General features: G+C 34.5%; 1 protein-coding gene across 2 annotated transcripts; it reads right to left on the bottom strand.

Annotated features, from left to right (window-relative positions):
- Nucleotides 1-886: 886 nt before the first annotated feature.
- SNX16 (sorting nexin 16) lies at nucleotides 887-23,362 on the bottom strand. 2 transcript variants are annotated; one of them, XM_012723084.1, is made up of 9 exons: nucleotides 23,252-23,362; nucleotides 20,954-21,203; nucleotides 20,727-20,866; nucleotides 14,887-14,973; nucleotides 13,133-13,281; nucleotides 9,509-9,578; nucleotides 4,720-4,856; nucleotides 3,811-3,930; nucleotides 887-3,138 (listed from the first exon to the last, which is right to left on the bottom strand). In XM_012723084.1, the coding sequence occupies exons 2-9, from the start codon at nucleotides 21,099-21,101 to the stop codon at nucleotides 3,042-3,044; spliced, it is 948 nt and encodes a 315-aa protein (XP_012578538.1). In that variant the 5' UTR covers nucleotides 21,102-21,203; nucleotides 23,252-23,362; the 3' UTR covers nucleotides 887-3,041. The 2 variants fall into 2 exon arrangements, with proteins under 2 accessions (XP_012578538.1, XP_012578537.1); XM_012723083.1 differs by having other exon boundaries at nucleotides 20,727-21,203.
- Nucleotides 23,363-26,137: the final 2,775 nt, after the last annotated feature.

The following is a 26,137-nucleotide window of genomic DNA, read 5'->3' as shown; positions in this document are numbered from 1 at the left end:
ACCGATCTCGTGCTGAAGAGGCTGTGGCTAGCTTTGCAATGCTGCGCTTTAACCCGTTGCATTACCAGGGAGGTTCCCTGAAGCAGATTTTTTTTAACAATTTGCTTTTCCCAAATCCTAGCACTTAGTAGAGCAGGACATGCCTGACTTGTGAGCAATAACCATCAATGACTTTTTGCTTTTGTAGTCCTTAATTCTCATTTCAGTTTCAGGTCATTGTTGTGACCTTTTCCTGGGAGCTTTATCAGTGAATTGTATATGCTTAAAGGACCATAAAGAACAATTCAACATGAGATTAAATCAAGCACAGGGTAAAAAATGATATCAAGAGATGTGACAGATACTAGCTGCAAGAATCAGCTGTCTGTGTAACATCCTGCAATGAAGGAAAGTCATTGTGTCACCAGGCAGTAGGAATTTTGGGACCAATCATCCTATGTGTGGTCTGTCATCAACTGAAATATCTATTATGTGATGTACAACTGTAGTTGAAAAAATAAACTGCTTTAACATAATACCCAAACTTCTCTATTCCCATAAGTAATAAACTCCAGAACCAAATTATTTTTAAACCTAAGGCTCCTGTTTCTTTCTACTATCACAGGCAGTGATAGTAGACTACACAGACTAGACTACACAGATGATTCAGCTAAATAAAGTGTTTTTTTTTGGGAGGGAGGGTCTTCTCCCCCACCAATTATGTTCACTGAGGTAAAGTTGAATCTGCTTTAGGGTTATTCTCAATAAATATGCTTTTAAAATGGTTAGTTTTTGCATAGTAGATGTATAAAACACATTTTCTGAGTTTTATGGTTATACTACCAACATATGAATTTAATTTTTAAAAGTCAAAAGATTATAAACAAAAGTGTTTACTTGTTTCAGATATGTTCAATTTTTTTTAATATAATATTGGTTACATTTGAAGTACATTGTTCCTATTCACAAAGACTTAGAATGATCAGTAATATAAACTGAAAGTTAAAAAGGAAACCATAGACTGTCAACATCTGGGACATGCAGTAGTTAACTATAGTTCAATTTACAATAATAAGAGATTGGGATAAGAACATAGGAGGAGGGGGAAATGGCATCAACATCTGAACAACACAGCTACTGCTGTACTGAAAAAATAATTTATTAAATGAACATAATACTGAGAATGAAATGATTATGAAAGTAAAAAAGGTAAATTCTATAAATACTAGTGGTTCAACTTTTCCTGACCCATCCAAAACTTAGAATACAATCCTTTTAAAGGCCAGGTTTTCAAAGTGTGTGGTTTACTTTATATCACTGACATGAAGCACTATAATATGTGAAATTTAGCGAAGATCATCCTGTTTTATTAGACTGAAATGATATTAACTTAAATGACCATCCTTTTAAAATCCTTTCAAAATCTAGAATAATTTAAATGAACAAGTAAACCCTTTGCCTTTCAGAAGAGTAAACACATTCCTAATACATATTTCCACTTTGTGGAAAATATTGTCTTGAGACAGCACATGTGCCTTTTCACAAAGACGTTAAAAATTCTATGTACTTTGGTAAAAAGCAGTCTTTTTTAAGCTTAAAGATTATCAATAGCTAATGCATATTTTACACTATGTCAGAATTTAAGCAATCACATCTTAATGTATACATTAAAATACTGATAAACTTTGCTAGGAAAGAAAAAACATTGGAGATTATTTTATTTCCCCAGTAAGTTTCCCTCCATTTTACAAAGCATATGTACTTCAATATTAACATCTGGTATTTCAAAATGCCAACATGACTATAGTCCTTGTTAACAGCAATATGCAAAACAACAGAAGTAGAAAATAAATGACTAAATTCATATGATAAAAATAAGGCACTTTCAACAACAATATGTGATGCATTAAGTACTTTTTATAAAGCTGACTCACAGACCCTACAAGACTTTTCTACAAAGCAAAAGAGTAAAGGCACTACATAATTCTTTTTCATAACTCCAATTAAAGAAATTTATCAATTAAACTTGGCACAAAACGTTTAATTATCATAAAGTGCATCATTTGATTAAATATATTAAAGAAAATCAACCATAATACACTATAGCAACATAGTCACATATGTAGGAATAAAAATGCCATGCCAGGATTCAACAGGGCTGAACTTTGTAGTAATATGGCTTTTTATTTGGACTTTTTTATTTACTTAGAATCTATAGTATATTTTCAAAAGAGTATGCCTTTATTAGCAAAAAGAGGTAGTATCTGGAAGAGGCAAACTCACTGGTTCTACAGATACAGATTTAAGATAAATATATTTGGGAAATAAACAAGTATAATACAGTAAGCTGGATAATTATAGTATTTTTGTATCAGTGAATTAACTTTTAAAATCAAGGCTCTTTTATCACTTTAGTTACATTATTACACCTCTTTTAAACTGTTTTCTTTTGTTTCTAGAAAGTTTTATTTCTCCTTTATATAGCAGTAACATTTCAAGTAAGCAATTTTTATTTAGGGATAGTAAACATGTCATTATCTAAAACTCCATTCATCTTTGCCACTAATTTAACCCACTAATAAAAATATATCATGTCAGAGTTACAAAGACATATCTATCAAATAGATAGCAACATGCAATTTATGTCCATTTGTCCTTTCTAAGTAACTTAAACATGCACACAACACATGCACACATTAGTTTGGAGCAACATACTGGAAAAACACCAAAATAATTCCTGCACTGTGGGCATTGATAACAGAACTCTAATAACTAGAATTTTTTAGTGTAACAGAACTGTGGGCATTGATAACAGAACTCTAATAACTAGAATTTTTTAGTGTATTAAATACAAAGGTTGGATAAAACATTTTAAAGCAGCAGTGAATATATTTTCTATACCAATAATTTAAAAAAAAAGCTTTTTCTTTATATAAATTTTATACATGTTTATTCTAGCTCTTTTCTGTAAATATTCCAGTCTACTTTTTTCTTTTTAAATATTTGTCATTCTACTCTAAATTTGCTAAAACATAAAAATGATGGGAACTTCTTGTGATGAATTAGTCTTCTTCAGTATTATATGCCACTTCTGCTACTTCTATCTCTGACATAGAATTTTCAGGTTCACTAATACTTAAGCATGGATTATTATCAGCTCTACAAAAAAAAAAAAGGAGAGAAACATCGATGAAGAGATTGCATATGTACTATTTCATTTTACTATTACCTGTCAGATCTTTTACCTTACATAAATAATGAAATATTCAATGGAAAATATCCATTTAATTTCAAAAGAAAATAGAAAATTATTGTCCATATAACAACTTAGGAGATAATTTCGAACTTTTTTAGTTTCCCCAGAAATATTTATCAATAAAAATCTACTTTATAATTTTACTTTTATAATTTGTTCTCATAATTACAGTTAACCTTTATTACTAAAGTAGTAATAATTACCTTGGGTTTATATGCAATAAAAATTTTGTTTTCAAATATATTATCTTTTCATCAGGGTGGTTGCTATTATAATGTCCCACCTTTTAAATGGAAAAAGTGTAACCAAGTGTAAAAAGTGTAAAAGTGTAATCAAGGAAGATTAACTTTTCAATACTGAAAAATGAATGAATTAACTGAATCAGAGCATACTTAGTTCAGCAGAGTTTCAAATTAAGTAATAGAAAACCTATAATCTGGATGCCAAAGCCTCATTTTTATAAACACTTAGAATATCTATAATCTTTCTCTGCTTGATCACCAGACTCAAGATACAGGGTATTTTCTATCCAATCATTTAGATGATTAGGCCACAATAAGCTAAACATTATATACCTAGATTCTTCACCCATGACATCCTGGTCAACTTCAAGTGCAGAGGACTCCACCTTTAGTAACTGTTGTTCTCCTGTTCTTGACATGGGAAGTGATTCTTCAGGTTCTAAGGATAATGTTCTAAAAGTAAGACACAGCAACAAGTTATTTTCTGTGAATACAATATGTATATGTTTATTGTTGCAAACATATGTAGCTGTTAGTAGTCTCCAGCTCTTAGGTCTTAATGTAGTCACATGGCTAATAAAATGCTAAGTTGTAACAGACAAATGGTACTTAATTTAAAATGATTTCAACATCAACTCAATATATTTTGCAGAGAGCAAACTTTCTCTCTTTCATATGTGAAAAGCTGGCATAAATGCCTAGATGATACCAAAGATACTGTTAAATACAGTATTTATCTTATTGTATATCTATATACTAATTTTTCTCATCCTTTAAATGTCCAGTGTCTCCTAAATAAAAAAAAAGGAAGTTTCCCCAATCTATAAGGAAATGTGCCAACAGTCCATAACTTTTTTTTCTTTTTTAAAGATTTATTTGTTCATACAGAACTGGGGTACAGGCCAGAGGCTCAGGGGCGGTGAGAGGCTTCACCAGAGACAGAGTGGGGAGCAGAACAGGCAGATCGACGAAGTACACTGCTGAGGGGAGCAGCGGGCGGTCAGGAGAGGTCTGCCGCGCCATGTGGTCACCTCTGGGGCAGACGGGGGTCGAAACTCATGCAGAAGTGGCTTTAGCTTCTCAGTGCTGTGCTTTAACCCGCTGTGCCACCAGGGAGGGCCAACAGTCCATAACTTATAATCAGAAATTTCCTAAATCATATTTCAATACAAAAGGCAGTTATGCCAGAATAAGAATCAGAGCTGAATCAGTGAGACTGAAACTGTAAATATCATAACACACCTGAGTCTGTTCTCTAGAGTGTCTATATGAAGTTGCTTCTCAGTAAGCAGTTTCTTCAGTGATTCTACTTCTTTTTGTTTTTCAAGTAGTTCTTTCTGAAAACGGTAGTTAGTTTCTTCTAAAGTTTCACAGAAAGCCTTAAAGCCAAAAACACATGCAGAAAGAGAATAAAATTTCTTACACAGTATTTCAATCAAGCACAAGTTTTGAAAAGTTGTAAGAACATGGGTAATTAAACCACAGTATGAAACCCAAATGATTTGTTCACACTAACCTCTGAGATCTCTGCTACCTTGTTCTCTTGGTCCCTATCAAGGGAAGAACTTTTAAACTACAAGTCCCCTTTCTTGAGAATTATTAAGAAGTAAACCCATATGCCTGAAGTGAGTATGTAATATCTAATTAGAATTAGGAAGAAAATAACTAATAACAACTGTTTTAGTTTCCATTCTCCTATTTTTGACCAGTTTTAGATGGTTACAATTTAAAAAACTGGGCTATTGATTCCATTTGCAGTAGCTCAGCATATATATTACTATAGCAACTTTTAAAAACTAATAGCACTTTCAGCATGCACTTGATTCTTATTCATTTTAACTCAAAAGTGATATTCTATTCTTTATATCCAGGATACTAACCATTGTTAAAATAAAGATTAAAACAAAAAACAAAATTATACTACCATGAAGAATAATGGCATGAAAAAACGTTCGATAACGTTATTTTGATGACGCTTTCAGTATTGTTGATGAATTATTTAAAATCACTCCCAGTTTTCTCTCTTACTCTTTCTTGTCCTTGGCTGTTTTAACCCTTCACCCCTGAAAAATCCCCTACACTATGTTACTACTACTGAATCCTAACTATATCTGCATCCTACTGTTCTCAAGAACAGGGGACTCTTCAAATTAAGCCTTATCTCCTTTGGAAGCTTACTCTATCACTTACACTCTCCCTTAACATTTTAACCTTTACCTCTCTTTTGGCCTTTAAGTTTACTCAGACTTTTCTGAAGTTAATTAGATGAACCCTAGGAAAAAAATAATGAATTCCTCTCCAAATCTGATGTAGAATATTTAATTTGCCAAGTCCAAGAAGCTCAAAGATTTCAAATTATGATAAACAGAGATCTATACTTTGATATACACAAGCAAATTACTAAAAGCAAAGAAAAGCATCTTCAAAGTAGTGATGACAAAAAGACTCATCATATACATGACAACAATTTAATTATAAAGATTGATTTTAGAAATAATGGAGACCAAAGGACAGCAGAATAAAATACAAATGTACAGAAAGTAAAAAGAATCCAAAGCCTGCCAATGAAAATGAGCATTCTTAGATAAACAAAGACTGTGAGAACTTGTCAGTAGGCTTACCTTACAAAAAATACTAAAGAAAGGCCCTGAGGCTGAAAGAATGTAATACAATATTATCAATCCAAAGAAAGAAATGGAAAAGACTTGGAAATAACAAGCAAATGGCTAAATATAAAAGTGTATAGAATATTTGTATAAAATATTTTTTTCTTGTTTATTCATATAAGCCCATTAAAAGATAGAGGATTGTAAAAAGAAGTTATTATTCTGCACTGTTGGGTTTACAAAAAGTATAGATGTAAAAAATACAACAATAGCCACAAGGGGAAGGAAAAGGGAGATATACTGGAGTCATTTTAAATTCACTGGTATTTTAATATAAAAATGTTTATTTCACACAATAGTAGGCAGTGAAGATGGCCAAACAGATGAGATAGAAAATATGGCAATATTACAGATACCAAAGGCAGAGATATCAGACTGAATAAAAGACCAAGACCACTTATATGTTATGTGTAAGAGACAGTTCTTAGATGGAATGACACAGAGTGATGTAAAATGATAGAGAAAGATACACTATGCAAACAGTAGTCATAAGAAGTACAGTAAACAAATTGGTGTGACAGTGGACTACGGATAAGTAGGTAGATGACAGGAAGAGAATTAAACCCTAGACACAAACCCTTCCTTTTATGTTCACCTGACATTGTTCACATAGTGAACAATTAGGTATATATAAGAAATTAAGGCTGGTAGTTCATACCTTATAAAAAAATTACTTCACGATGAATGATGGACCTAAATGTAATAGCTAAAATTATAAGACTTCTAAAGACAATGTAGAAGAAAAACTTTGTGATCCTGCATTGGGAAAAGAGATCTTATGACACAGCATAAACTACAAATGTATAGGCACAGACCATAAAGAAGTGTTCACATGAAAATTAAGCTAGAAGTTACACTAAAAATATACTATTAAAAGATGAACAGGAATATACAGATTTAAAGAAACTTTTTGTAAATCATATATGATAAAGGATTTGTATGCAAAATAAAGACTCTTGGAACTCAAACTCTTATAAGAGAAAAAGCCCAACTGAAAACTGGCAAAAAACTTGAGAAAACACTGTCATCTGAGTGGCTAACGACATGAAGAAAGTGATCAGCAAAAGAGATTACTAGGGAAATGCAAATTGAAATCACAATAAAATAGCATTATACACCCTTGAGAATGGCTTTAATACAAAAAGACAGATGCCATAAAAATGTTTGTGAGTGTCAAAAACACTGATTGAAAAAGATACTTGTACCCCCATGTTTACTGCTGCTTTATTTACAATTGGAAAAACATGGAAGCAGCCCAAATGCCCAAAAGTAGATGACTGGATTAGAAAGATGTGGTACATATATACAATGGAATATTACTCAGCAACCAAAAAAGAGAAACACATGTCTTTTGCAGCAACTTGGATGGAGCTGGAAAAGATCATGCTTAGTGAGATAAGCCAGAAAGAGAAAGAAAAATACCAGATGGTTTCACTCATAGCAGGAGTATAATGGACCAGGCGAGAAAATAACAAAAATAATGAACAACCATATACCAGAGACATTTTGTGGGGGTGGAGTGGTGGGATGAAAAACAACGGGGGGGGGGGGGAGGGAGGGAAATGCACGGGACTATGCTGGTGGCACAGGGGTGATTTGGTGATGGGAAACCCGTGAGGATTACAATCGATGGAAAAAAAAATGTGCAAAATGATGTAAAAATAAACTTTGTGATAATAAAAAAATGTTTGTGAGTGTGAAGAAATGAGAACATTCACATACTTTGGTTATGTAAATTGGTACAGCCACTTTAAAAAAGTTTGCAAGTTTCTTAAAATTGTTGAACATCAGGGCCCTCCCTGGTGGCACAGTGGGTTAAAGTGCAGCACTGTGAAGCTGGCCATGGCCGCTTTGGTGTGAGTTTGGTCCCCTCCCAGGATGTGACCCACATGGCGCAGCAGACCTTTTCTGTCTTGCCCACTTCTCCCCTCAGCAGTGTACTTCATCCTGCTCCCCACTCTGACTCTGGTGAATCCTCTCACTGCCCCTGGACCTCTGGCCTATACCCTAGTTCTGTATGCATAAATTTAAAAAATCTTAAAAAAATCATTAAAAATAAGTTGAACATTAATTGTCATATAACCAAACTATTCCACCACTGTGGAATAGTTAACCCAAGAGAAATGAAAACATGTGCATGCTAAAGCATTCTAGAGGGTTTCTTGTAGCAGTGATAATAGTACAAAACTGGACAAAATCCAAAACTTCCTCAACTGGTGAGAGACTAAACATTAAATGTGGTATATTTATATGTATACAAAGGAAAACCATTTATAAATAGAAGTAATGAAATAATGATAATCATTGAAAAGGATGATACTGAAAACAAACTAGATGCAGACTATATGTACTGTGTATTAGACATACTGTATATATAGAACATTATGTATATTAAATACTGATTATATATAAATGAAATTACTATTTCATTTAACATAAACACACAGAAAGTGTCAACCCGTAAAGAGTGAAAGCAGATCACCGATAATCTGAGGCTAGATGTATGGGCTGCAAAATGGTTTGCAGGAATTTTCTTTGAGACAATGAGAACATTCTAAAACTGGATTATAGTAAAGCTACAGTGGCACAGCTCTCTAAGTTTAAAAAAGTTATTATGTACTTATAATGATATAGAAGAGCAAATGGATGAATTTTATGGATGAAAATTTACCTTCAAAAAAGCTGTTATAAAAAAATGACGCCATTCACTTTAGCACAAAAAATTGACATTACAAATCCAGCAATTAAATCTATTCCATTTAAACACAATTAAACATTTGGGAAAAACTAAATCCTACCTGGTCCATTATTACCCAATCTATTTTGTCCATCTAGCCAATTGCTTTGAGAAATAGGCCACTTGAGCACGTCAATTAATGTAATCTGAGTAGCATCAAGCTTGAGCTGAATTGGTAACAAGACAATAACTTTCACCTCTAAATGTAAGTCTCAAATTTGATCTTAACTGTAGATTCTTTGATGCTTGGATGGAAGAAACTGCAGTATACAAACAGTAGTTTTAAATTCAAATAAATTTCCAAGTAGTTTTTTAAACAGCACGAGAAGAAAATAATGGGATTAGATTTTAGAGCTGCACTGATGAGAAGAAAATAATGGGATTAGATTTTAGAGCTGCACTGAGTATATGATATGTATGAATTTTCATTTTTTACTGACCTAGGTATTTAACTAGCTATTTATGCCAATGAAAGAAACCTTTGACTGAAATATTAAAAGCTTTCTGTGCAAAACTAGCATGGGCCAAAGTTATAATATTCTGTGGGCTATTCCCTTCAAAAAACAATGTAGTTATTGTACTGTATTATTTGTTCCTCTTTTCATGTGATATGTAATACAGTACTTACCCTGCTTTCTTCGAGGCTATCAAATGGACCCGGTGGATCATCCAGACAAAGAAATTCTCTTACTGCGAGGCTTTTCAAAGGAAAAAAAATTAGCTGGGGTGTAAGTAAGTATATAAAAGATAGCAAAAAGCAGAAGTTACTTTGAAGATACAGTGTTAAACAAGTTGGTTCTGCTGATATAACAAAATAGGCAAGTTAGTTTTAAAGAAAAAGGAGAAATTTTGTAATCAAGATACATACATGATACCTTTGAAAAAAAGGACAGTAAGATATTTACTGTGGTTAGTTATGATGCACCATTATGAAAATGGCCTAAAATAGACTAGAGCAATAAATAATTATATTTTACCATAACAGGTTGTACAATAACGACTCCCCCGCACCCCCACTTGCCTTTATATATATCCTTCACTTTGAAAAACTGAGTTATAGACTGTTTCTGGTTTTGGACCTATGCCTTATAACTTCTGAACAGTAATGATGGTGTGAGATAAAATCTGGAAAAAAAAGTGTAGAAAGTACTATGTTGGTTTTCATGAAGAGACTTTCAATTCATAAGTGGCTATGTGGTAACCTCAGACTTTCAAGATACCTTTTTAATTATTTCTTTCTGACTCATACTCATTTTCTAACCCACAGCATTTCAAGGCTTTCAAATCCTACTTCCTAGTTCCTATGCTGCCTGATCCTTGCTTTTACTTTTCTTGGTGTTTCTGCTACATTTATCATGCCAGGTACCATTTTATCAAACTACTTATTTTGTACAAACAGAAGCAGAAATCTTCAAATAAATTCTAAGGCCAAATTGAGTCTGCCCTCTGCTTCTGTCACATTCAGTATAGTATAGTATAGTATAGTATAGTATAGTATAGTATAGTATAGTATAGTATAGTATAGTATAGTACAGGGCAAATACAGATGACTTATTCTGCATTCAGTTCCTTCATGTGTGTTTTGAAGAATATTAAGCAATTTCTTATAGTGTGAAATTAAAAAAATGCTACCTACTGCCCATAAAAAAGACAATGGGGGCCCTAAGAATAAACAAGACATAACTTATTTCCAGCTCAATTTAAGTTATCTTACTTTTTCCTAAATATCTGATGTGACATGAGAAAAGTAGGCAGGCAAACAGATACAGAGCATATCAGATTCTTTCATGTGAGTTTTCTTAGAATCTTAATACTCTATGAAAGACAAATGAAACCTTTCTCCAATTTATCTGGTCAAATAATCTTTCTTTTCCTGAAACACTTACTTGTGAATTGAATAGACCACTGTTACAGTATGCAATGTCAGAAACCACAGGATCTCCAATGCAGTAATGCCTACCTCAGAGATGGAGATCAGTTATCAGCTAGTGAAAAATGACACACTTTTACCACACTCAGGGTTAAACTTAAACACATCCTTACATGCACTTTAACTATTCAAAAAATCAAGAAATCAGAAGATTAAACTTATTTAATGTGGTTCATATTATTTAATATTTGATTAGCTAGAATATAGTTGCTTACAAGATAAATTTGATTTCAGTTCATCACATTTTCAAAAGAGACATGATGGTTTACTGAATAAAGGAGAAAAGAAAGGCAATGTGTTCACTTCTTAAAGTCTTCTTTTATGGTATAAAATATATTCAGACACTTTCTCTATGATTTTAGAGTTTGTTTTTATTCCTGCTTAATGTTTTTTAACGAACAATCTTTCCTCTTTTGAGAAAAGTAAAATATATCTAGACAAGTTAGGGAGCATCAGTGTTCCTACAACCTAAAATAGGCAACTGGTCTTATCATATTTGTGTCAAACTTTTTCTGTATAAAAAGTACAATAGCAAACATCAACAATTTTGCTGTTCCTCCAACAGTACTTATTAAGTGTGAATTCTGTGTCAGCTCTGTGCTAAGCACTACAAATTGTACTGTGAACAAAAGAGCAACAGATACTTCTGCTATATGTGAACCTTACAAGCTGCAGAGACAAATACACTCGAGTAATAACAGAAATAGTTACAAACTGAAATACTATTAAAGTACTGATTAGCCTTTCTCAGCTGGGACTCTATATAAGAATTAAACTCATCTGACAATGATTTAACGACTGTTTCCTTAGTTCTCTTTAGATATCTTAAGTGGATAGCTAGTATCAGCCGAGATACTATCAAAGTTAATTCATTGTATACAAAAATGTCTTAAGACATTAGGAGCTGATCCTTGAAGTTTGTGTTGAAATCTGAAGAATATTTAAGAGTTATTTAGGCTAGGGCTGAGGGTATTGGTGTGCAACACTGTCTTTTGAAAGCCCTAAGGGACAAAGGCAAGGTGATTTTAGAGAATTAAAAGACTGATACGGCTGATGTAACTGAATGGGGTTACCTTGCAATTGGAAAGACAGAGTATATAGACAGACAGACAGACAGACAGACAGACAGACAGACAGCAGAAAGAATGACTTTGTCAAACTGTATTATAAAAAATTACCATGAAATCCAATGGGTTATAGAAGAATGGGTGAGGAAGTAGATGAAGGAGGAAAGTTTCTGCAAAAACTAAGGTAAGAGCTCACAATTTTGACTATGGTGGTAATGGCACAGAACTAGAGAAACATATTTGAATGGGATTTGAAACATAAAGGGATTAAGGGTACTGGGGGCTATGTCAGGGATGACTTCCAAGTTCTGGGTAATTGATGATGCTGGGGAAAATGGAGAGCAAGCATTTAAGTTTGAGGTCATTGAGATATCTGAAGTAGTTGCTTGAGGCAATTACATCTACAAAAATAGAGAGAAGGGCTCTGGTTTGTAGTTTCCTTCACAGAGGAAAACAAGGGCATGGGTAAAGATCTCAAGAGCTATTAAGCTCATGCAGCACACACTAAGAAGTAAGATGTAAATGCTTAGTAAGTGTGTGATATATAAGATTCTATACATAGAAGACTGAGAAGAAAGGGCAGGTAGAAAAAGTGATACAGGGTAGTTTTTTAATATGTGAAAAGCTGCTGAAGATGGTTACTGACATAGGTGTTGACAATATGCTATTGATGCACTGTAATCTCTTTTCTTATTCAACATGGTTCTAACATCTGAATGTAAGTCCCAAAACTAGATGCCTAGTTTTGAAAAATATTTTATTTTATTGAAATAAAATAATAAAGCAGCTTTCTTGTAAATATAGTATGAAACAAAAACTCAAATGGAGTCTTTCTTCCCATTTATAATAGTTGTGGTATTTTCACTTCACCTTCTATAAAATTAACCCAACTTCACAATTTTTACATTATTTTGGAGAAATATAAAGAATATTATTCTGAAAATTATACAGTATTATTTTAACCAAAATCCCACAATATGCTGGCCACTTTGTTCTAATACTAAACTTGGGCTTACAGTCGGGTGACTGTAAATCACAGTATCTAGGTGCACTGAATTTTTTTACTTTGCCATCTATTTCAAAGTATAATAACAAGTCAAATACAAAAAAGAAAAATTCCAACACCTTTCTTAGAGGGGAAAATTAATTTTCCTACTATGTCATATGTTCATATGCTTGTAGTTGAATGATTATGGTCCTAGATTTATTTGAGTTTTTGGAATGCATTTTCATAACCTCTCATTTTGTTACATACCAGTTAGCAATGTCCTTGTGAGCTATTAAATTTTGAAGAAATGCTTGTAATCCTAATTGTCTATCTTCTAAAAAGTCAGTGTTGTAATTATCTTTAAACCAGCGTTTTGGTGGAAGTGCTAATCGAAAGCCTGGAAACATATCTTTTAACTGAAAAAGAAAACACAATATTCAATTCAGTTATATTAGTTATACAAAATCTATCCTGTTGACAATATGAAATTATTCATAACCTTAAAAGAATATAATCAAATTCAGCAAAGCTTCTTTGTACATCTTGTATTTCTTCATTTCTACTAGTTGTGTAAGACAGTAGTTAAGTTGCCCTGAATTCTTGTCAACCCTTGGCACTGTTTGTCTTTTCAATATTAGTCATTCTAAGTGGTATGTAGTAGAATTTTCTTTAGATTTTAATTTTGTACTTCTCTATTGACAAACTTTAATATCTTCTCATGCGTTTACTTGAATCAACATATATTTTTTTGGGTGAATTATCCATTCAAATGTTTTGACCTCTTTGCTTAAGAAAATTGGGCTGTCCTTTTATTATTAAGTTATGAGTTCCTTCTATATTCTGGATACAGGTCCTTTGTCAGATATATGCACTGCAAATTTCTTCCAGACTGGCCTGACTCTCCTTTTAACAGCATATAAGCTTTTAATTTTAATGTTACTGAATTGGTCCTTTTTTTTATGGTTTATGCTTGTTTTTCATAGACCATATCTAAGAAAACCTTGCTCATACCATAGTTGAAGAGATTTTCAACATTTTTTTCCTCTGCAAGTTTATAGTTTAGCATTTACACTTTGGCTTTCAAATTTATTGGTACTTTAATTTTTTTCTGTGGGTTTCCTTGTAGTATTACCCAGATACTATTTGCTGTATTTTTCACTTTTGGGTATACTTTTTTGGGGGTCTATTTTATTTATAAGGGTTCTTAATATAATGAAGTTTATTATTAATCTTTGCTGTTTCATAGGTATAGCAAGCAGATTCTAGGTGGCCCTGTGATCTTTGCTCCTGATGTTGCTTCTGAGATTTTTGCCATGTTACAGAGCAAAAGAGATTTTGCAAATGTTAATTAGAATTTATGATCAGTTGAGCTTAAGATAGGCAATTATGTAAGTGAATCTAATCTTGTCATAAGAGTCTTTTAAAAGTACAGTAGGTTTTTCCTGGCTGGTAGTAAAAGAGAATGTCAGGGGAACTGGCTTGTAAGGTGGAGGGGCCAAGCGCAAAGATCCAGAACACCCTCTCACTGACAGCCAACAAGGAAACAGGGAACTTATTTCCTATACTGTAAGAAAATGGAGGCAGCCAAGGACCCAAATGAACCTGGAAGCTGGCTCTTTCCCATAGCTACCTGCTAAGAGCCCTGTGTTAAGTCCATAGCTTGTTTTGACCTTAAGCATCAAATCTTGTTTAGCCCACACAAGGCAGTAGATAATAAATGGGTGTGCTTTAATATGTCTTTCAAATTTCACAAAATTACATAAACATATTTATTTGTTAGCAATTTTCACGTTTTTTATAGTGAATAATTGCTGGTTTCCAAAAAGGGAAGTTAAATGCAAGAGATGGGGCTGCAGATTGTTAAAGTAAAATGAAATAATTTTCTTATTAAGTGGCAAAGATTTGACTTCACTCAAATCATAAACAAGGAAGAAAAAGTCACAAATATAGCATGCAAACTTTAGGTGATAAATAATAATTTCAAAACTGAAATGCCATTCATAAGTTATTAAAGTACTTACCTTATCATTAAGCCTAGAAAAGTCAGTATATCTTCTGAAAACTACCCAGCTTTCTTCTGGGGTTTTTCTTACTAGTATTTTATATACCTATACAGAGAGAAAGATATTTAAAAATTCAAACCAATATATTAAAAGCTTTTACTTGACAACCCAGATCATCACATTATGCAAAAAAAAAAAAGTCAGAAATCATTTACCATCAAATGTACAAATAATGTGGTCACAAGATTTTTTTAAGACAAACATGACAAATGCGTTATCTGTGCATTACTAGTATGTTTTTTTCTCTGACACTAGTAATGAACTCATCAATCTGCAAAGCTTATTTTATAGCAGCATATTCCAAAAGTGACAAAAAAATCAATCATATTGAAAAAACTATGAAAAACAGCCACTGTTGACATAATCAGTATAATGTTTAAACAACTATCAAAGTTTTCAAATAAATTTGATGTTTCAATATTCAAGTTGAAATAGAAGCGAAAACACCCACATTAGATAAACATTCACATTTCTACAATTATGCACAATTGCTTAAGTAAAAAAACCTGGTTGAAGCAAGTCAATTTATTTTAAAAGAACATAAGAAAAATAGATTTTTTCCCCCCTCATAATGTTATTTTAGAGTTATTGTTGAGGGAGTACTACTTACAACAGAATCTCAGAAACACCTCTTGGTTTTTTAGTACAGTATTTTAGGCTAAGCTAAATACATATAACATAGGAAGTGCTAAGTAATTTGTTGAATGAGCAAAACTCTGTAAACTCTCTTTCAGTATTATTGCTGTACAGTCAGTTTCAGCTGTAGCTATAAGAGCTGCATCCTGGCCATGTGGATATTGAACACTTGATATAATTAGATCAAACTGCGATGTATTTTAAGTGCAAAATGCATGCTAATATAAAGATATATGATGAAAAATGCCAAAATACTTCATTACAATGACCTTATACTAGTTACATGTTGAAATCATATTATAAATAAAAACAATTCTATCTTTTTTTTACTATTTTTTTTGATATGGCTACTAGAAAATTAAATATTAGAAATATGACTCATACTTGTGGCTCATATATATTATTGTCCTATTGGATAGAGTGCTCTAGAGAAAAGTCATTACACAGGTAGTATAGATCATCCTTATCATTTAATTTTCTTCTCAAGAGTAACAGTCAGCAAGGGCTAAAGAGGAATCCTTTAACTTTGGGGTAAAAACAATTTGCTTTTGTAACATGTAAAGAGGTGTGGGAGACCATTTGGAAACCCTTTAAAGTCTCCAGAAAGTCCTGATTTAAGGTAGTTCTAATGGGACAAAGGAAACATTCTTTTAAGGAGCTACCAATTAGAATAACTGATGCAGGACAAAAGTCAACTTCAGATTTATCTGTACATAATCTGTATTTATTTTCCTGATTTAAAAAATGAATCCACTTCTATCCAAACTACTTTCCATAGCAGTCCCTGAATACTCACTTCTCCAGGAAAGACAAAGTACAGAATTCTGTGTTTTAGCTTATGTACAAAGTTCTCTTTCCTTTCTACATGTTTAAGTAGTACTTTTCAACAACAGCTTTATGGACAGACAGAACTAATCATTTCAAATATCATTTATTGTTTTTGCTCTATTTGAAACTTAATAGGTACTACTTTTTTAGATAATTCTTATTCTAGGACTATAAACTACAACATGAAGCACACATTTCATTATAAAATACATATAGAAAAGTGCACAAATTATAAGGATATAACTACTGAACTGTCACAAAGTGAACACACCCATGAAACTAGGACCAGGATCGGGAAACAAAACATTACTAGTATAAGAAGCCTATCTTGTGTCCCTTTCCCAATCTTACTCATGACTCATTCTAGTCACTTTTTATTTTTAATCAATCTTTTCAAAGAGTCTGCATTATGTAAGAACTCACAGAAGTTCTAATACTTCAGTTAGTAGATTAACAAAAGTATATCTAGGAAAAATTATTTTACAAACAAACTTTAAGCTTTTATATCTAGCTCAACCTCTCCTCTAAGCTCATACTTCTCCACACATGTGTACAAAGTCACATGCACATAGAAACACACATGACACTTCCATTGTGATGTCTCACATCTCACACATAACTATCTTTCCCACAAAAATCGAGTTAAATGACAACCTCATTTCTCTCATTGATTAAATCAAAACTCTGGGATCATCTTTGATTTTTCTTTCTCCTCCAATAGGCTTCCAAGGCTCTAATTTCAAAAATAGATACAGAATCTTAATAACTTCTCAGGATCTCTACCACCTTACTCCATGCATGTCATCATATCTCTGAGAAATTACTGCAAGAACCTAACTGCTTATTGTTTCCATTCTTCTTCCACAAAACCTAGTCTCAATTTAGTGGCCAGAAAGTGTCTTTAAAAAAATTAAGTCAGAGCAGGTGACTATTCCCAAAGATTTTCACCTAAAGCAACATAAAGCACCTGCCCCCTTTTAATTGATTTTTCAAGTGTAATCACTGTAAAATTTACCATGAAGTCACTTGGGAAATATCACCAGAGTCTTTGTGCTTTTCCCTCCCATTTTGATCCCTCTTCCTTACCTGCTGAATATCTCCAATTTATAGTTTGCCTGCAAACTTTGCCTCTATTTATTTCTTTCTCTACCCCTTTTTTTCCTATATATCTCCCGTTAGTGAAACCATTCTATATTTTTCTTTCCTTCTGACTTATTTCACTGTGCATATCTTTTCCAGTTCCATCCATGATGCTGCAAATGGCATGAATTCATCTTTTTTGATTGCTGAGTAGTATTCCATTGCATATCTATACCACATCCTCTTGAGTCAGTCATCTGTTTTTGGACATTTATCTTGTTTCCATATCTTTCGGCATTGCAAATAGCACTGCAATGAACATGGAGTGTAGGCTTCCTTTTGAATTAATGGTTTCATGTCCTGTGGGTAGATACCTAGGGTTGGAATTGCTGGGTCACATGGTAGATCTATTTTTAGTAATTTGAATGTCCTCCACACAGCTTTCCATAGTGGTTGGACCAGTTTGCATTCCCATCAGCAGTATAAAAGGCTTCCTTTTTCTCCACACCCTCGCCAGCATTTCAGCATTTGTTATTATTATTATTTTTTTTAACATGTGCCATTCTTACTGGTGTGAAGTGGTATCTCACTGTAATTTTGATTTGCATTTCCCTGATTATAATAAGTGCTGTTATAATATAAGCTTATTTTTCATGTGCTTATTGGCCATTAGCATTTCTTTGAAGAAATGTCTTCTTAGCTTTTTAACAGAGTAAAATCTAAAGAATTACTTGGTCTGCATGTCCTACTTGATCTGTGTGCCACACTCCCTTGTTTTTGTTATCTTAGTTCCTATAATTTTCCAGTTGCTTACTTTGCTGTCAGTCACAAGGGTCTTTGCAACTCTCCCATCTTTTTGGAAAGCGCTTTCAACAGATATTGTCAAGATTTGCCCCCTCTTAGTGCTGATATCTATTCTTTGTCTAACAAGGTTATTTAAATCATAACTCCAATTTCAGGCCTTACCCCTTATATCTTTCTCTCTTTAGCACTCACACCAGCATTTTAAGATATGCACTTATCATTTATTCATTCATTTATCTGAATTGCTGTACAACTATTGTCTGGAATGGTGCCTGGCACTTAATGGGCACTGAAAAAAAATGCTGAGTTAATGAATAAATGACATGACTAATTTCATATCTGCCATTTTCCTCTTCCTCTGTAGTGTTTTCAAAGACTTTATATTGATAATTGATATGCCACTGCCTTAAATTTGTCCACAAACCTGTATTTTCAAGTATACATATCACCTCACTGGAGGCTCATTCCTTTGCAAGGTAGGCAGGTCATTGTAAGGAAATAAGCCACCAGTTTATTGTAACTTCTGGAATCACTCTCAAAAAAGGCAAGTGTATGCAGATACCCACAACATAAGCAATCTTAAGACAACTCTAGAGTATTTCTCCATAAATTATGTCAATAATGTTTTCCTAGAGGTCCTTCCATCCTGTCATGTATTTATGTCATGAAATTTTGAAGTATAAAAACTTTACTTCAAGAAAATCCAATAGAAAGAACAGACTGTTTCAACTTATAAGTGAATTTAGCAAGGTTGCTAGATACATAAATATACATGAATTCAGATAATATGTAAACTTGCAATAAGCAAATAAAACTAAAGATATTGAGTACATCAAAAAATATCCCTACAGAGAAATTAACCAAGACATAAGGCCTTTTTATTGAAAACTATAAAATATTATTAAAAGAAATGAAAGTAAATGCATTAGGTTTGTAGATCCCAGGAAGGATGTCAGTTCCGCCTCGGATCCCCCCCTTCAACACAACCCCACAGGCGAGGGAAAAGAGCAGTCGGACAATGCTGAAGAATAACAACAAAGTTAGAGTATTGAAGCTGCAAGATACAAAGTCCTACTACAGATCTTTAGTCTTAACAATGCAGCATTGGTAAAGGGGAGAAAATGGGACAGAGAGTCTATGGTCACCTAACTTATAACACAGACAACAGTGCACATGTAGTGGGTGGTCTAATAACCTGATTACTTGTCCCTTATGGGAGAAAAAAATGTGTCTTGATCCTTACTTCACATTATGGACAAACATCAATTTCAGGTAGTTTACAAATTTAAATGTAAAAGGGCAAACTATATAGTTTTTAGGAGAAAACACCAGACAATATGTTTGCAATCTGGGAGTAGGCAACAATTTTAAAAAAGTGGTAACCAAGAAAGAAAACTTAGCAAATTGGATTATATTAAAATGAAAAACTTTTATCAAAAGCATCATTAAGTGAAAAGGCAAGCCTGAGAGTGAGAGATGACAGTCACATGTTCAGCAAGGATTTCAACTAAAAAAAAAAAAAAAAACAAAAAAACATAGAAACCTACAAATGAAAGTGGAAAAGACTTCCCCAAACACAAAAGAACAAAAGTCTCGGACACTTCACAAAAAGTCATTTCGCAAAATGACTATTCAAATGTCCAAGTCTTCATTTTAATAATTAAGAAAATACAAATTAAAACAACATGATTACCATTGTACCCACTAAAATAGATTAAGTGAAAGAGATGGAAAATATCACATCCTAGAAACATGTGCATTAACTGGAATTCTCATGCACTGTTTATCATATGACTACTCTGGTATACTGTTCACACCAGTATCTTATAAGATCGGACATATGGAGGACCAATTCTACTCCTGGGAGATGTCAAGCAGAAATGTGTACATGTGTTTACTGAGGGACAGGCACTAACATGGCAGTCTATCTGTTAAGAGGCCAAAGTGGAAATTATCCAAATACTAGACAGTGCAATGGATAAACAAATTGATACTTTCACAAAGGATACTATCAGTACTAAGAATGAACTACCTACAACTATATGTAAGATCAGACTTATAACTGGCATGCTTGCAGGATGGATCTTACAAACATAAACTCAAAAGAGTAATACGCCATAATTCCACTTAGCTAATTAACCAAAATAGGCAAAATTAATCTAGGTTGTCAGAAGTATGAGTAATGACTGAAGGAAAGCTTGGGGATGGGGCTGTTAGGATGTCAGCAATGTTCTTGTTTCTTGGAGTGTGCTAGTTTCATAGGTGTGTCTGGTTTATGAAAATTCATTCAAGTAAAACAAAAATTTAGCACAAAAGAATTAAGGGGTAAAAACCATTTGAATTTTAAGTTCAAGAAATTACAAACTTAGGCTAACAACACAGGGTTAGTACACAAATTAGTCAATGTCTAACTTTCTACTGATGAACAGAGCGTAAGTCACTGTACTCACAGTAAATTTAGCTCTTTCTTCCATCACCTCATAACCCAGTATAGTAGGTGTAGAAGGTCTATTTTCCCAATTCACTGTTTCAGGATTTTGTTCTTCATTTTCTTTAGGTCTAGTAGAATACTCAATGGAAGAATCTGCACCTGTAAGTTTAGTCCTAATGAGGGGACTGCTACAGACGGATGAAGTATTATCCATTTGATCAGGTACACTTGTCTGTTTAAAATTACCCATATTTGTGTCTTCTAATTGGCCTTTGGAAGAGTTTGAGCTTGTTGAGAGACTTCCAAAAGAAGAACTTCTTTGGTTTCTGTTGGTTGTAAAACTGGAAGCAGAGTTCCCTATGGGCATAGGAACTGGGACATAAGGAGTTGCCATCTTCTTCTGGCCTGTGCAAAAACCTACACGCTGCTGTTGAGTCCAAACACTTAGACAATAACTATTAGGCAATCCATTATTTTCTTCTTAGAAATTCACTATCTAAAAATGAGAAGGACATGTTGAAAGGTTAACCTTTAAAATAGAGGATTATCTAAAAGAAAACACAATATTCATATCTATTTAATTTTGTGACACTCTATTAGAATAAAAACATGCCCTCAAACCTCCTCTGTTAATCTCTTTTTTAAAAGATTATCTCTTTTCTTTCTTTTTTTGTTTAAAGATTTATTCATGCATACAGAACCGGGGTGCAGGACAGAGGTGCATGGGTGGTGAGAAGATTCACCAGAGACAGACTGGGAACAGAACAGGCAGATCAATGAAGTACAATGCTGAGGGTGGCAGTGGGCGGACCAGGAGAGGTCTGCTAAGCCATGTGGATCACCTTAGTGGCTGGGGATTGAACTAGCAATGAAGTGGCTGAGGTTTGTTTGCAGCGCTGCGCTTTAACTCGTTGCACCTATCTCTAAATATCTTTTAAAAGGGACTTTGATTTAAAGAGAGCAGAACTACTCCATACTTTTTTTCTTGACCTTATTACATATTCTTTCTTCCCATTTTAACTCCTTTGATGGATTTCTGCAATGTTCACGTTAACCTGATTTCATTTATAAGAAAGAACTGAAAAGAGGAAGAATGGTAAGAACCTTTCTGAGGCTTCATTCCCTGCTTAGGGTCCTGATAGTACTACATACAGTACAGAGTAGGTGAGGGTAGGTAGAGAAGGAAAGAAAGGGAGGAAAATTCCTTAATTGCTTTATGATTAAACTAAAGAATTAACAACAGGGAACGTGAAGTTTATATGCTACAGCTGCTCTTAAAGTAACACTCCAGGAAACCCAGGGGGGTCAAATGTATATGAAAAAAGTAAAACTTTAATCAATCACATCAAACTCCAAAAACATATAACCAACAAGATTAAATAATTCTAAGTATAAAAGTTATTTAGTTTCCAGATCACCATTAATTCTGTTATATCATAAACTGAGGGTACAAGTCGTTATAACTCAGACTGAATCTGTGTTGTCAATGGACTAATTTACCCAATCTAAAAATGATTTCATAATAATGCAAAGGAGAAAAGGCTCACCACCGTATTGCTAAATAATAAACTAAGACAAAGGAAGAACTACAGTAGACCAGAGAAATGATATAAAGCAACAGGTCTGCCTAGTCAACTCTACTGCTGGGACTCGTTAAGACAAATTTGGAAAGATGCAGAAATAAGATTTTCAATCCCGCATATGGCTCTGGCAATCTTCCCCATCACTAACGCGTCAGTAAATTTGAGCTGCTGATTCAACTGCTCCTTGGTCCCGCCTAATGGCTCCCCAAGAAAGAAGTAAGTAAGTCCGAACGAACACTCAACCTTCTCAGGGACTGTGGGATCATCCAGCTGCCCTTTGCCACTCTACTACCTGGGCAGCAGCACAGAGGAAGAAAGAGCGGGAGCACTGTCAACACAACCGCTGACAAGCAAAGAGGAGCGAACTCTCCAAAAGTTAAGAGAACATATTTGGCTCCTTAAGAGCCTGTTCATTTTTGCCCAGGGGTCGAGATGCTCCAAAGAACCATCATCTTAGTCCTATCCGGAAAACCTTGGGCAGGTGAGGTAGCCTGAGCCTTTGCAATGCGATGAGGATGAGAAAAGTGAAAAACAAAAACAAAAACAAAAACAAAACAAAAACACACAAAAAACAAAACCCTTCGATCCTAGGGAAGTCCGGCTGGTGTCCCTAACAGGCCACGGGGTTTCGGCTGGGTTGGTGGCAAGATCCATCGCTGCCTGGGTTCCTGGGGACTCCCCAAACGGCCCCACGTCCGCTGGCCACGGCGCGGTAAGCGACTCTGAGAAACTGGGCGGACTCTGCGGGTCCTGAAGGTGGACTAGAAGCTCCCATGACGCCCCTCTAACCTCCTAGTCAACCCTGTCCACCGTCAGCAGGCTACCGGGGCGCAGGTGTCACCGCACCAGCGCCAGGATACCGCCCGCTAACCCGCTAACCCTTTCCTACCTCAGCCCACTCTGCAATACCGCTGGAGCGCGCTTCCCGGGAACAGGTTAGTACGACCCTACCTAACCTCACCTTTTCGTTTCCACCACAAGTAGGGACAAGTCTCACGTGATCCTCGGACCCGAAATCAGTAGCTGCTAGCTTCTGCCCGGGCCGCCCGGCCCCGGATCCTCGCGAGGTGGAGGGAGGGGCCAGACGCGGGACGCAGCTCCAGGAAGTGGCGTCACGACAAGCGCGCCCGCCCTCGGAGCCGCTGAGTTGCGTTTGGGGGCCCACGCTCAGTGGCAATTGGATTCCTGCCAATATCATGGTAAAAACTTCACCATTTTTGTCCTAACTTTTATTTTATAAGTTCACTTTTGAGAAATGGAGGGCCTGATGGCCTATTTTCACGGGAGGTGATCAGAACCCTGCAGTTTTCAGGCGGAATTACACCCAATTTTGGTCCGGGCTCTTGCTTTGCATCATGGGACTTGTAGTCATGAGCCGCCAATTTAGGCTGGTTGTAATAGGTTATGGGTTTTCCAGATTTAGAAGCACTTTAAGGGATGGCACTGAAGTCTATGAATGGATAGAGCAAGGGCATAGCGCTACAGCTAATTTTCTTACACAAATTTGTCTTAATTTTAGTATCTCCCTTCCCCATCTGGGGGACCATGTTTATCTCAAATGATACAAATTTAGATGACCACAGCAACATTATATGGAAAGTCGTTTTTTGATAGTGAAGTACCAAGATTCGATTCAGCCTGCAGGTTTGTTATCAGAACCGTGCGATTTGATATAAAGACTCCATGATTTCCAAGGCTTTGGAATATTTCTAAGACTAGGGAAATCTAGGATAGTTGTAATTTTAAGAGGTGCTCTGATTTGTGACATAATACTTGTTGAGGGTGATAATATTGTTCTTCCAGATCTATAAAAATATAATTTTAAAGAAACAGCAGAGTAAAACATGGAGTAGTTTTCAGCATACGCTGCCAATCAAGGCCCTGAGGTAGCAGTTATAGTGATACGTTCAGTGAGTAAAGGTATAGAGAGAAAAGAAAAATGAGCTTGGAATATTTCTCTCATAGTCAGGGCTGCAGGTGGCAGCAAAACAGACCTATAAGAAGGAACAACTGCTAGTTCAATATGAAGACAGAAGAAAAGTTAGATTTTCAAGAAGTAAAGGTGTACAGATACCGGTTAGGATCAGGGTAAAGATCTAGAAGGGGTTATTAAATTTGTCCAAAAACATCTTCTTTTTTTTTTTAACAGGTTATTGTTAGGCACATACAGGTTATTGTATAAATATACCATATCTGCAGTCTATATATTAATATACTGTATGTGCCTTTATCTGCAGAATATCTGATGTTGATTACTATCTAGATTTTATTTTCAGAAAATGAACTGAATATCTGTGTTAATCGAGAAAGAATATCCTGTTGTCAGAGTAACAGTTACATTCTCACAGACTGTATCTGATTGCTAATCTATGGTATATTTTAGTGAAGCTTGACTGCCTTTATATAGTATATAGAGTCAAAGTGAATTAGTATACAGAGTCAAAGTGCACATTTTGATTTATAGAGTGACAGGGGGCCACTAAAATAATGGCCTTTAGAAGTTTTATAAAATATGTCTACTAGAAAACCATTTGATACTATTCAGTATACAATTTTAGGCAATGTTAAATAGATGCTGGTTGCTGAAAGTGAGGGTAGGGCTGGGGAAGGGTAAAAATCATAGCAGACAATATAATTTGTAGCTGTACTCTTGAGGTTATTTCCTGGCTCCCAACCTTTCTCTGGAAATTGATCCTCTTCTGTGAGGCTCGACCCTAGTGAGTATGTTTATATTATATTACTCTTGTAACATGTTTTTCCTAATAGTGGATTATGCCCAGGGAGGACATTTGACCCAGTTGTGTTGAAAAGATGCTGTCTCCCAGGAATTGAAAGGGTGTGTGGGTTGTGGAATATAGGCTGAAAGTCACAGGAACTAAAGTCAGATAAAATGACATTCTCTGGTAAGAAGTCCATGAAATCTCACTGCTCAGGTCCCTAGAGTTGATCGAGTCTTCTCCATATTTGATTTTCCCTGGGAATTCATCTAATATTTAAGTGTTCATTCAATAGATTTGCCAGTAGATTTGCTTAAATTTAGCCAGAGTTTGTTCTTTTGCTTGTAACTAATACAGAAAGTTGGAGTGAGGCAAATTGAATATCAGTAGCAAAAACTTGATAAAATGCAAGCATTTCATTCTCAGTGATTTATGATAACTAACATAAAAATTATTAGTTATTATGCCAATTATTAGTTTGGCATACTTTCATAGATTCCTTATGCCAAAGGAATAAGGATACCATTTTGAAAGCAGTTTATCTGTAATTTTAATACTTAAAATCTCTACACCAATGATACCTGTTTGTCACTGCCATGAAATTATAAAAGTCTTCAAAAAGAATCACTGATAATCTACTCTTAGAGTAACAGGAGGTGACCAAAGTGGTAACGGAAATAAGACAACTAACTTAATTGCTATGAACCAGTGACCTGTGAGATTTCCTAAATCCAGGATAAGGATTATATGACCTTTTATAATCCATAAGAAGATACTCTTCAATACTGCTACTTCTGAGTAGTGATTTTTCACTCAAATCATTGTACATAAGGAAAATATTGAAAGCATATGTGGAAATCCTGCTGGAATATCCTGACCAAATTCCTTCTCAAAAATCACCGTTATGATCTTTTAACTGAAAGTATTTAGATAAGGCTTTATTTATTATGTTTTAATAATATAATAGTTTATTTTTACATCATTTTGTACATTTTTTTTTCCTCTCAATTGTAATCTCCATGGGTTTCCCATCACCAAGTCACCCGTGTGAAGATAAGGCTTTATTTTTAGAGTTAACACAATTGAAGAAAACAGGCTAAAAGATCTACCACATATCACAAAGCCAGTGA

Source organism: Condylura cristata, unplaced genomic scaffold (assembly GCF_000260355.1).
Source record: "Condylura cristata isolate star-nosed mole 26May11 unplaced genomic scaffold, ConCri1.0 scaffold00009, whole genome shotgun sequence".
Taxonomy (NCBI): domain Eukaryota; kingdom Metazoa; phylum Chordata; class Mammalia; order Eulipotyphla; family Talpidae; genus Condylura; species Condylura cristata.
This window is presented reverse-complemented; position numbering and strand designations above follow the sequence as displayed.

Bases quoted from the DNA above. Each gene is read 5' to 3' on its own strand.
- SNX16 (XM_012723083.1), bottom strand. From the start codon at position 21,101: ATGGCAACTCCTTATGTCCCAGTTCCTATGCCCATAGGGAACTCTGCT. The intron at 13,282-14,886 runs GTAAGTACTTTA...TTTCTTTTTCAG, and splicing joins TTTCTAGGCTTAATGATAAG to TTAAAAGATATGTTTCCAGG. The intron at 4,857-9,508 runs GTAAGTACTGTA...TTTGGCTTTAAG, and splicing joins ATAGCCTCGAAGAAAGCAGG to GCTTTCTGTGAAACTTTAGA.